Raw genomic sequence first — 12,345 nt, 5'->3', positions numbered from 1 at the left:
ATAATAAAAACCATACAGAGTCAATACTAATTTACTAAATATACTAAATTTTTAATTTAACAGAATTTAGTAGATATACATAGTTCTGAAGGTTTTCAAATGTTCAAGAACAAAAATCTCAAAAATTCCATAACCAAGATTATTTCACTTAAAAATACTAACACGACGATTATCACGACTGCTTAAAATAGGCCTATTGTCTTTCTGTGTTTGCACACCTAGTGAAAATAATCTAGCGCAAGCAAACCTAAAAAACTTCAGTGCTAGATTGAGCATACAAAGAAAATATCCACAGCTATTTTCACCCTTGCCAACAAACATTACCTATAAATAAAAGAGTACAGGCCCAAATCTGAACAGTACTTCACAACAGTGAGTGATAGACAGAGCCAAATATGCTAACCCAATTCGAACTCGCCTTTCTTTTTGTGGCCCTTATTGCTGCAGGGTATGCGATAGATATTGCATTATTCCCAGGATGTAAAGACCTCCCAGGATGAGGGGCCAAAGGAGACAGGAAAGGAGTGCCATGATGATAATAGATTAAGGACCCCTGGAGAAAAATTTATTTTAAAGTTCACTGACACAATAAAATGGACGGATGAAAAAAAACATCTTTTGATTAAGCATGATCTATTATGGCATTTACTGATTACAATTTTGATAAGTCGAAACCTAGAGACCTGGTATCAGTTTATGGCCCACTAAATAATCGAAATAAATCAGGGTTAAAGGATTCAGAGTATAACGAGTTTAATGACCAACAAATAACAACGAGTTTACCACCTACAGTTTGCTGTTTCCGGCCAGCAGATCGCGCACCAAGCCGACGGCGTACTTGGCCGTTCCCGGAGCCGTGGTCACGCCATACCCGCCGTGTCCGTAGTTGTGGACGATCTTCAGCCGCCTGCCCTCCGAATTTGAGATCAGCTCAGGTTCCACACGAACCACCGAGCGGTGCGGACGCAGGCCCACACATTCCCGGACGATCTCCGCCTTCCGGAGACTAGGCAGCAGTTCGTAGCACCGCTCCCGGATGGCCATGCTGTCGTACTTGCACCACTCCGTGTTGTAGCTATCGAACTGTCGACAACCTCCCAAAGTGACCGTCTCGAATCCGGGCAGGACGTAGGTATCGTAGTCGCCATAGAAGGCTGTCTTCACCCAGGGAGCCCGCACCTTAAGCACCTGTCCACGGATGGGAACCAGGTGCTGGTCGCCGCACAGCTCCTTGGCTCCCATTCCAGTGCAATTGAGGAGTACATCGAAGTTCTGTGGCAACTCGAAGAAGTTCTTCACATGCTGACGCACCACATCGCCTCCGTTCTCCAGGAATCTAAGAGAATTTCGTGGTCAGTTAGGGGTTACGCGTTATAATATCTGGCTCTTAAGATTTTGTAGGATAAGGGTTTGGTATAATGCTAGATATTATTTTCATTTTCATATTATTAAAACCAGATTTTTCCACCGCAAGACTATACCAAATCCCAATCGAATAAAACCCTCAGGCATACCAGACCCACTCACTTTTTGGTGGCATAAGGCAGAAAGAGACGACTCTCCGTGAGGCAGGTGGTGAAGAAGGATCCGTACTTCCAGCCGCCGTGGCACAGCTTCAGCTCCTCCTCCGTGGCCCTCCGGTAGACGGGCAGTAGCTTCTCAATAAAGTGGTTCTAAGGCAACAAACAGAAAGTTAATCGAATCAAGCTTGGCGAGATAAGAATCGCAGATAGGGGCCTCCACGGCAACACACATACCCGTACGATGTTGGGCGAGGTGCGGGAGTAAATGTAGCCGGACAGCTGGCAAACGCCGGCCAAAGGAGCCTCTTTGGAGCGACGCAGCTCATCCCAGTAGTTGAAGGCATCCGTCATCCATTGTCTGGGAAGAAAAGAAGCACGCTGATTAATCCATGACTAGGGTTCAATCTGTGATTGATGCTCACTGCGTAATTTCCTGGGTGGGGCCCATGAAGCTGGTTCCCGGGCGAAAGATCCCAGCCGCCACATAGCTAACCGTGTCCTCGTTGAAGCGATCCGCAATCACGGAGACCCGAGCAGTGGGGAACTCCTTCTGGAGCTCCAGGGCGGTCGTGAGGCCGATAATGCCGCTTCCCAAGACTCCGAAATGCATTCTGGATCCTATGTGCGCTGACTGACCAGTTCCGATGGAAGGCTCTTTGGTACTGAGAGCGGGCGACCTGCAGCGCGTGTTCTAAAGGTTCTTGTGGAGATAGCAGCTGCACCTTATCAGCCCCAACAAATCCGCTCTCCATCGCGCCTCCAGAGGTGATAAGCCTAACTACTCCCTATCGCAGGTGCAATAAACGTACTGCTCCATGCTTTTTGTTATGGTTGAGTACAGTGTTCAATGCTTCGTATGAACTTAACGCAGTGTGGACGTATACCAACAGAAAGAAAGTTTTACATTTTTTGTTTTGAAAAAAAAAAATTTAAGTTGTTTATAGCTCTTTGTAAATACCGTCAAATGATTGCCCACTGTACCTGGGCTTTGTTGAATCAGCTGTTTATATACCATCCACAAGTTAAATTTTTCGTGAATTTAACAGCAGTTTTAACAAAAACGCCATCAGCATAGCTTGTCAAACGGCACATCGCAGTGAGATAGTACGTTTAAATAATAATATTTTTCGTCGAATTCAAATTCTTTGTCTACCGGCGGGCTGGGATAAGTTCCACAAAAAATACCAACGGCGAAACAGCTGTGCGCGGTATTTTCCAGAGTCGTATGCAGTTGCTAAGTGCGATGTGCGAGCGTTTTGCAACACTGCCCGGAGGGTCACACTGTCCGCTCAGATATTTATTTTTCTAACAACATTTGCCTAGTAAAAGCACAAAAACCAGCCATTTCCCACAATTTCGGCCATTCAGGACACGGTAGCGATAGCCAGCGAGCGGAGGAGCCATAACTTGGACTTGGAGCAGGTAGCGGCAGGCATATCAGGACGGATCTCCCCAGGACAAGTCGCAGTAGCATGTCTTCGATGTCGCCCAGCGAGGTGAGTTCTGTGGGGGTCTTGGGATTTCGATTTTCGATTCCAAGGGGGCTTCACCAAGCAGCTGGTTAAATATTTGCGATCCCAGAAGCACAAGGTTTCCCACACGCAATCGAGCTTTAATGCCCCTCGAGCAGGTTCAACGTCATCTTATCGTTCCAAAGATTCGGAGCTACAGAAAGTGACGCAGCGCTCGGCGATGATATGGGTTATCACCTACAGCTTCCAAGCTTCCTTCTTGAGCCCCGCTTCGGTTATTATATAACTGAGCGGTGTCTGCCGCTCGAGGTCATCTGACCCCGGTCGCTAATTGCGAACCCGGCAATCGACCCGCTGCTGGCACCACCCACAATCCGCCAACCGCCAATGCCATCCGACTCCCACTGGCCAAATGTTTACACGGCATCCGATGCACTTTCCCTTTGGCCGACTGTTTGTTTTTGCCACGTAAACAATGCACTCGCATTGTGGCTAGGACCGAGGGTCTCAGCTCGTCGCCATCCGTAATCCTAGCCGGAGATGAGGAGTGCCCGGGTTCACTTCAGTACAAATCACTCCATTAAATTGGACCTATCTTATAGAGGTGTTGCAGTGCAAGATATGACAGTATAGGTTCTTGTTCATTTTGGACTGAACTATTGTATTCTAGTTTGAGAAATGTATTATTTTCTCAACTCTTTTTATTTTAATCGAAAGTAGTTACATTTCTTCTTAAATTATTAACACTTTTTAAAGTAATATTTATGGGATTGCCTGGAAATTTGGTTTTGAAATGTATGACCATTTTTATTTTAATCAGTTTTTTGTTACTTACCATGATACATTATTGTGCATAACTCATGTATATTTCCTTATATCACCACATTGCATCTTTGTTCCCAAGTATTATATCTTGCATACAGCGCAGTTTTATCGTGAAAAATTAAATCTACTATTTACATTGTGACTCTTAACAATACTAGAGACAATGCTCCTTTTTCAATTATTTATATTTTGTAGCATCAGTACTCAGAAAACTTTCTACCTAGATGGTTCTGGTTAGATGTTGTGGGTTTTTTTTAGCACCCTTCTCATCACTGCTCCCAAGCTATATCTCCTATATGTGTGGCTCATCGGATCGCTCGCCCGTCCGCCGAAAATAGAAGCTCATCGGCAGTGACAACGCTCGCATTCAGTGCTCGATGCCACGCGAATTCGCGCCGCTCTGCCAGATTCTCCGTGACGCGAAAACCATAAGCCGAAACGCAAAATACTCGAAATCAGATACAAATTGTGCAGGTTCAGCATAAGCAAACAATTGATCACTAGTGGCCAGCAGCTTTTCCCATGGATCCTCCTTGCCGTCCCCTCGTTTGCGAATTTTTTGGCACGCGCTCAACATATTAATTGGCCGGCGCTCCCAGCGGCTAGTTAGCCATTAGGACTTTATAAATAAATAGCGAGCTGTAGCCGCCACTCCGCAGAACCAGTTTAAAATGTTTTGACAGGAATCTGCAGTAGACTGTCTATAGCACGGAATATCGTTCGTATTTGAGCAACTTTGGGTAGTGTTTTAAAGAGGAGAACTAAGTTAATTTCTTCCTATATGGGTAAAATACATTACAAGACATTTTTGTAATGTAATAAAACGATCTAACCTTTGAAAATATCCAAGTATGGTGCTAATGATGCTTGTTCTTATAGAAGCCTTGCTGTATTTGAAATCAAGATGTACCAGGCCTCCGAATCGATCCGACATCATGAAATATGCATGGGCATATTTCGCCAGCCGATCACAAAGAATATCAGGCATAACAAAGCATCGCCATAAGGAAGTGATTTGCCTTATTAGCACTCCCGCGAGGCAAAAAGCGATTAATGGGGGAGTTTAAGAGGCAGTACCGAGAGCTGAGCAGCCATAAATCCCTCTGAGGTATACCCCCGATAAGGGTTTTGAAGTGGGGCGGATTGTAAAAGTCGCTGACCTGCGAAACGTGATCGCCGATCGGCAGATCTAATCGCCTAGAAATTTACCTGCGCAGTTTAATTGGGGTTAAGAGCAATTTTACACTCAACTCATCACTTTTTCCCTCGCCTTTCAATGTAGAACGATACATATACTGTTCTGTTTGAATCCCTTGCCAATTGTGTTACGTTTCATTTAATTTATATTAATTACTGATATTGCCGTTGTCTTTTCCTCGCAGCAACGTGTATCCGCGTTTGTAATTGCACACGCCTTTCGCGTGTCTGCAGCGAAAACACGTCCTCGTTTTGACGGCTTACGTTCCCCAGACTTCAATATAGCTATGTGCTGCCATATCAGCCGCAATCGGAGGAGTCCGCAGGAGATGCTCTAGAAGCGGTCTGGAACTTGTTGCTCATCCGCCGCGAACGTGACACATGTCGATTGTCGTTCCCTCCGAGCTGCTGATGGTGATAAAGCCAAAACTGGCGCATCAGGTTTTCGTGTATTTATATATATATAACGCCCCGCAGCTCGATCTCTGACGTCACGAGTGTGCGGTGATGACGTGCTAGGTGATTTATCGACCGTCGGCGAAGGGCAGGTGCGCTTTGTTGGCTCAGTTGGCAAGTTTAAGGTTGCAGCGACTGTATAATCAGCCCCACCCCCTGGGCTCTTCCGCTTTCACCTTTGCCGTAATGCGCTTAGCATTTCTCCGGCTCAGGAAATCGCTTTATATGGCTTTTGGCGACCGGGAACGGGCCTTTGGGCCTCCCACTTGCATAATTTGGCTGGGGTTTGTTTATTTTGGCCTGGCGTGTGATTCACAGCCCAAGGTTCCGATTTCCAAAACATTTTGCGTTGGGCGTGATTCATGGCCGCCGCCGCCGCCCCCGTTTCATAAAATTTCCCCATCCCGCATCTCATGTGCTTATGTCCAAGCTAATCGTCCTTCAGCCTCTGGCCTGCCTCCAAGATATTTGCGGTTTTATCAGCTGCCAAAACGTTTATCAGCCACCAGCATTGCGGCTATGGCACGCTTTATTCATCAGCCATTGTGTTTACCCGAAAAATATTCTAGGAAAATGAGAAATAAATAAAAAACAGACCCAGCCCCCCTTTTGGCCGCCCCCAAAAGTCTGGCAGTCGCTGGTTTATTTGTTTACACTCTGCTTGGCTTTTATTGCCGAAGAATTTTTCGAGTCCATTGTTTGGCTCTTGCTTTGCGGTGTTTTGTTGTGCTTGTAGAATTTCCCTGCCCGGGTTCTTTTCCTAGACTTTGGCATTCAATTGCAGTTTTATTTATTTATTTCTGGGTGATTCAAGCAGCTTTTGTTTTGGCTCTCTAGATTTGATTGAGTCTAAAATAAACGCAAGCCACAACCGCAGCGCGAGGCGCGTGTTTATTGGTCTGGCCTAGTATTTCGCCGCAGTATTTCGCCTTTGGGGGCCTCTGGGCTCCCGAAGCATTTGCTGTGGACCCACTTTAATTGGCCTCGCTAAGTGATTGTCGATCTGTCGCTTCGTTTAGAACCCGTTTCGCTGTAAACCAGTGTGTGCGACTTATATAATCGATCATCTTCTAGGGCGCTGTTCGATTGCCTTTAATCACGAGCAGACGCTCGTCTTCATTTCACTTGAAAGCGCCGAAGATCCCATTGTTCCATCAATTGAAATGCATGCCCCATTGACGCACTCCGTCGTCTTGAACACTTGTTCTCCTTTTGTTTGAGTATCGGCACTGAGGGAAATGTTGCAAAACCGATTTAAAATGGAAAAGGGTTTTAAAAAAGTGTTGGGTTCGGGAAGAATGCGTAGTTCTTATGACAAATATTACAGATTTGGAAAAAATTTTAGTCTCCATAACTCGAAAATTCAAAAGAGATAAATAGAGCTCTTGTTTGTTGTTTTAAAACATTTAAAACAAATTGAATTCTTGAAAAATGCGTAGTGGTTAGGAAATAGATAATATATTTAGAATAGCGCTCCTTAACTGGTAAATTCTTAACAAAGTCTACAAAGCAATGAGTAAAAACTTTGTTATGAACGAAAAAAGTTTTCAAAACAACTTATATTTTGAAATATTCGTAATTCTAACAAAATGAGTTGATTTTGAATAGAATTTAACTTTTATAAGACCAACATTCTAAACAAAGCCTTCATAAGTACTTCTGTCTGTGAAGTACATCCAAATACACTTTAAATCAATTTTTAAAATTATTTGTTTCATATAATAGATCTTGAGAGCCCACAAATTAATCCCCCAGGCTCTTCCCTCACTGTATTCCAATATAGCTCTGCTTATCGGCATGCCTATCGCCGTAATCTAATCGTGTGCTTATCAGGTAATGGCTGCGTGCCAGCGCAGTGCTCCGATAAGGGCTTCTGCCAATACCTTTCCGGGGGCCTGGGGGGCCAAGGGAGCCGGCACCTCCGTCTCGTGATCTGGGAGACACAACCAGCTGTGTGGGCAACTGGTTCGGGTTAACAAACTAGTTTGGGCCGTTTCGCTGCACTTGCGAATTCTCATTTTTGATAGTGCACCAGGTATATGGATCGGGTTGAGGGTGGGGAGGTGAGTGGGCTGGTGTTGCTGGTACTGCTGAGGTGCCGAAAGCGACCGCGACTGCTGGGTTTAGTATAGCGATAGTACGCACACCGAAGCACGTCGACTCGCCCTGCAGTCTCTCCCACAAATTTCTCGGGCTCGGCGCTTTCCTGCAGTCGTCCCACGAACGTTGCCTCAATCGGTCGACCAGAATCGGTTCGCGAACGCAATGTCTGCCACGCCCCACGCCCCCTCTCGACTCCTGGGAAAAGCACTGGCGTATTGAAGTGTAGCAACATCTAACTAAAAAATAAATTAACTAAACTACTTGAACGTCTAGCAGCGCGAGAAACATCTGTGACAAGTGATCGGTGTCGGAACTACCACTACAAAGTTTAGTAACAAACTGTGACAATAACGACGGCAAAATGCTGAAGTTGTTCAAAAAACCCAAAGACAAAATACCCAAGTCGGAGATCATAACCGAGCCCAAGGAGCCCAAGACACCGCCGGTCTCGAAGTGCGGCAAGCCGCTGCAGCTGGACAACTCGCGATGGGAGGCAAGTATATCGGCGAGATAAAACCTGAACTTTGGCCACATATCACGTTCGAACGACTGGTCGAAAATGTATATTCATATACATAGTGTGTCATTGCGTCATGGGTGTGCATTATTTTGGTCTTTCTAGGAAATCTAAGTGATTTCACTCGGCCTCCTTCAAGGGGGCTCTTAGATTTTTGCAAATTTCTGCCCTTATCGATCAAACCATTCAGCAGCAGCTCATGCTATGTACTCCCTTGTTTATGGTCTCGAAAATGGACCCGCAAGTGGCAATAATCACTCGATAAGGGCGAATTGAAAGACGGAAAAACAATCGACGGTTCTATAAATTTCAGTGACATTTGTTTTTATCTTATCGGGCCTTTCGCTTTATATATATATCTGAGCGTGTTGTATACTCGTCATATAGCGTATATTGGCGTTTGTAAGCCAAGGGAGAAATGGCGCACAGATAAGGCCTGGCGGAAAAAATAAGTCTTGACAACTCTTAAGTAGAATGGCCCGGCCGTAGGTGTGCTTTGCGATAAGATAGGACCAAGAACTGTCCGAGTAGTTAGCTAATTCGTGTGTCTTATTTTTGTTTTCGCCCCACAGCGCCGCCTGCACAAAGAGCTGATGTCCCTGATCAAGGAGCCACCGCCAGGCGTGACCGTTGACACCGAAAGCGTACAGCAGAATTTATCCGAGTAAGTACATATACAGACTGCGGAGCAGAGTGGGCCAAGTTCAGCGAAAACTAAAAAGCGAAACCGAAACTGGTTTAATTCAAGCGCATAAAACAAAGTGTGCAAAAAAATAAGCTAAATTCAGCAAAACAAAGCCCGCCATTGTTGGCTGCTGACACTTACAACTCTCTTTGCTTTACAGATGGAAAATAAACATTAAAGGTTTCGAGGGCACACTTTACGAGGGCGAGGACTTCCAGCTGCTGTTCAAATTCAATAATAAATATCCCTTCGATTCGCCGGAGGTAAAATAACTCATTTAGCCAAAGGGAAGCAGAAGATGATATTCATTTTGTGGTCTTCCCTCCCCAGGTGACCTTCATCGGCAGCAACATACCTGTGCATCCACACGTCTACAGCAATGGACACATCTGCCTATCCATTCTGACCGAGGACTGGTCGCCGGCGCTGTCCGTGCAGTCCGTGTGCCTTAGCATAGCCTCCATGCTGAGCAGCTGCCGGGAGAAGAAGCGTCCGCCGGACAACACGCTCTACGTCAAGACCTGCAATAAGAATCCCAAAAAGACTAAATGGTGGTACCACGGTGCGTATGCATGATGTTCCACTTAAGCCCCCACTCACACTCATCACTCAACCTATTGTTTATTGCAGACGATTCTGTTTAGTTAGAAGTGCAATTTATGACTACTGCCTGCTGATGTTTGCTTTGCGCATCCACCCAAGAAAATGAAAAAGAACACCCATAGCAATACAGAAGTAGTGCGGCGTAGAGAGCCCCAGATATCCAGGAACTATGGACCGCGACCAAACACTGCTCGCGAGTGGAGCAGACCTGAATCTGCTGACCAGAAAACCCAAGTGCACTCGGATGCGAAGGCATCGTGGCAACGAGAGAGAACTATCAGTAGTGTTTGGCAAACAATCATAGCGCATGCAACCAGTTCTAATTATAGCTATGTGTAATCAACAAAAGGCGTGTGCGACAAAACTATTATTAAATGTTAACATTTTAATTAGATTGTTAAGACCAAAATTTATGTCTAAATTAAATGTTATGCTACCAACTAACTACTAGGCGTATGCAAACCCAAACCAGTCGAACGTTCGATAGTTCTGGCACTTATCGCCAGCCGCTGCTTCCACATTCCACACGAGCATCGTTCGAGGCATCCGGCCCGAGGAGCGTGATCCCATCCACCAATGCCTCCATCCCAGTTTACTCTATATTAATTGTGTATATTTTATCATCCTAGATGCGATGCGAAACTCATGAGATCATAGTTAAGTTTACCACATTTCAAATGTATTAGCAGCCATAACCCCAGAACCGCACTCATTGTCACCTGTCCGGCACCCTGTAATCTTCCCCCATTCCCCATGCCTAGGTCGTTAAGTTAACCAGTTCATGTACTTGGCTAGGATAGTCCTTCTGTGGCCAAAATCTCGCCAGTAACACGATCGCAAAACACGTTTACCTCTTACTGTGCAAGTAGATCTTAGGGTGCGACTAACATTCGATTTAACTGTAGTCTGTGTACTGTATAAAGAGCCCAATTAAATCCAATGTATGTTTATCCAGCATATGTCTATAAATGCCTATAAATATTTGCTGTTAAAAAGTATTTAAAATAAAAACAAGTCTGTAATCAAAGAACTATACTATTTGTTATGCCAGCAAGCCAGTAACTAAGTCTTTCGAATTGGAATCGTAAACTAAAGGTGGGGTTCACGATTTTTTTAACTTATGTTATTTATCTATTATGGGTTTGGACTATCGGATTATCGTGTATTCTTCAATTTGCTTGATTGGTCGTTTTTAATTTTGTTTCCCATTTTTTGGTTTGAGTTGAACAAAATTTCTTATTTCCGATAAAAATCCAAACATTTGTACGTCATCCAGTCTTATCGCCAAACAATACACGGAATTCGAAATTTTTAAATACGAACGCAATTTTGCACTGAAATAAGTGCCTTAAAGTCAGTTTGCGGCATCCACTCGTCCGGTTCATAACTCTAAGATGAAGTTCGAATTAATCTGTACATTTATTATTACTTTGAGTTTGTCAACGTGCAGTGCGGGTATTCCAGATTGCGATTACTTTGATACTGTAGACCTATCTCACATGGAAATGCTGAATGGTTCCTACCAGTATGATGGACTCGTAATCCCTAATAACCTTGTAGGAGAATATTCCTTTATGATGGCGCCTTTTGGGCAAAGGCTAACCGTAAACAGACATTTGAGGGGATGTGTCTGCAAGCTGAGGCCCTGCTTTCGGGTTTGCTGTCCTCGCCAGAATATGTTGCCCAATGGCGGATGCAGCGATGGCTTCGATGACCAGCTCCTTCGAGTAAACCCCTACCTGTTCGTGAGCAACGGAATTGATTTGTTAGAACTGTACTTGAACAACCAAACCGTGCTAAGGACACAGCTCTGGGGGGACGACAGGATGGTCTATTTGCGGGGAGATCAGTACGAGTTGTACGAGGTTTCCTTTGCCAAGCCATTTGTGACCCTTTCTAACTGGACGCTTTCAGAACGGAAGCTTCATTCTCTACTCCAAAAAGATGAAGTTGAACAAGTCGGAGTACTGCCTTCACCCGAATCAGTTCAAAACAGGCTATCCAGCTGGATTATGGTTGGTGTTACACGAGAAAACCACCTTACCTTTACCAGGAGCCCTGGAGAGTAGGATATTGCGTATAGAATAAACTATTTGATTACTATTCATTTTTAATTCCATTAATTTAGTCGCTGGAATTTCCATGATATGCTATCTCCTAACAATCGCAGTTTATCTCTCCGTGAATAAGCTCCGGAACTTCCTCGGGAAGTGCCTTATCTGTAGCATGTTTAGCTTGTTGATGACGGACTTGTTCTTTTTAATAGATGAATTTAGATTAGTGAACATCGCTTGCCTTCTGGCAGGTAAGTGCTTGATTTTTTATCCAGATTCACTCTGCTTATAAGATTTTACTGAATATGGTCTTTTCCAGGATACTGCTTATACTTCTTTGACCTTGCCTTTATCCTCTGGAACTCTGTAATCGGTTATTATTTGTGGAGAAAGTTTACGTCGCTTTATTTCGAGGAACCGCGTTATTATTTCCTGGTATGCAATATTTTTGTTTGGGGTATAGCTGCTATCCCAACCGGAGCCATATTTTTGGTCAATCAATTTTGGAAAAACGATCTCAAAAACTGGCACTGGATTCCCTTAGTTGGGTTTAGTAGATGCTCGGTGGATAGTATGTCTTAATAGGAGTTTTTTATTTAAATATTATGCTACTAATTTCTTGCACTTACAGTTTTCAAGAGGTCTGCCTGGAGTATCTTCATTTGTATCATGTTCACCCTAACGACCAGACACATCCTGAAAGTGAAGAGAAATCTTAAGAAGCTTCCTCAACTGCGTAATAGGACTACAATGTGCTTTAATTTCGATGGTGAAAAGTAAGACGTTTACCTTTGGGTTTGAGTATCCAAAAATTGGATGCTGTATTTAATATATTTGTTGGACTACCAAAACGATATCTGGATTTCGATTGTGAAAGTAATAAAGTATCTCCAATGCGGCTTTGGTGTTT

General features: G+C 44.3%; 2 protein-coding genes across 4 annotated transcripts; one reads left to right on the top strand and one right to left on the bottom strand.

Annotated features, from left to right (window-relative positions):
• Nucleotides 1–728: 728 nt before the first annotated feature.
• On the bottom strand, nt 729–2,267 carry LOC108036243 (D-aspartate oxidase). Its single transcript, XM_017112251.3, has 4 exons — nt 1,946–2,267; nt 1,758–1,881; nt 1,528–1,673; nt 729–1,336 (listed from the first exon to the last, which is right to left on the bottom strand). Exons 1-4 carry the CDS (start codon nt 2,131–2,133, stop codon nt 787–789), a joined length of 1,008 nt encoding a protein of 335 aa, XP_016967740.1. The 5' UTR covers nt 2,134–2,267; the 3' UTR covers nt 729–786.
• Nucleotides 2,268–2,580: 313 nt separating this feature from the next.
• LOC108036563 (ubiquitin-conjugating enzyme E2 W) lies at nt 2,581–10,411 on the top strand. 3 transcript variants are annotated; one of them, XM_017112810.3, is made up of 6 exons: nt 4,192–4,294; nt 7,853–8,069; nt 8,666–8,757; nt 8,939–9,041; nt 9,109–9,340; nt 9,409–10,411. In XM_017112810.3, exons 2-6 carry the CDS (start codon nt 7,938–7,940, stop codon nt 9,420–9,422), a joined length of 573 nt encoding a protein of 190 aa, XP_016968299.1. In that variant the 5' UTR covers nt 4,192–4,294; nt 7,853–7,937; the 3' UTR covers nt 9,423–10,411. The 3 variants fall into 3 exon arrangements, with proteins under 3 accessions (XP_016968300.1, XP_016968299.1, XP_016968298.1); XM_017112811.3 differs by lacking the exons at nt 4,192–4,294; nt 7,853–8,069 and adding an exon at nt 2,581–3,019; XM_017112809.3 differs by lacking the exon at nt 4,192–4,294 and having other exon boundaries at nt 7,675–8,069.
• The last annotated feature ends 1,934 nt before the right edge of the window (nt 10,412–12,345 follow it).

Source organism: Drosophila biarmipes, chromosome 2R, assembly GCF_025231255.1.
Source record: "Drosophila biarmipes strain raj3 chromosome 2R, RU_DBia_V1.1, whole genome shotgun sequence".
NCBI classification, from domain to species: Eukaryota; Metazoa; Arthropoda; class Insecta; order Diptera; family Drosophilidae; genus Drosophila; species Drosophila biarmipes.
The sequence above is the reverse complement of the archived record's forward strand: the minus strand, read 5'-3'. Positions and strand labels throughout refer to the sequence as shown.

Excerpts from the sequence above, each read along its gene's own strand:
- LOC108036563 (XM_017112810.3), top strand. The coding sequence starts at position 7,938 with ATGCTGAAGTTGTTCAAAAAACCCAAAGACAAAATACCCAAGTCGGAG. Across the intron at positions 8,070-8,665 it reads TGGACAACTCGCGATGGGAG|CGCCGCCTGCACAAAGAGCT; the intron begins GCAAGTATATCG and ends TTCGCCCCACAG. Across the intron at positions 8,758-8,938 it reads GTACAGCAGAATTTATCCGA|ATGGAAAATAAACATTAAAG; the intron begins GTAAGTACATAT and ends TTTGCTTTACAG.
- LOC108036243 (XM_017112251.3), bottom strand. The coding sequence starts at position 2,133 with ATGCATTTCGGAGTCTTGGGAAGCGGCATTATCGGCCTCACGACCGCC. Across the intron at positions 1,674-1,757 it reads CCTCGCCCAACATCGTACGG|AACCACTTTATTGAGAAGCT; the intron begins GTATGTGTGTTG and ends TTGTTGCCTTAG. Across the intron at positions 1,337-1,527 it reads CTGCCTTATGCCACCAAAAA|ATTCCTGGAGAACGGAGGCG; the intron begins GTGAGTGGGTCT and ends AAATTCTCTTAG.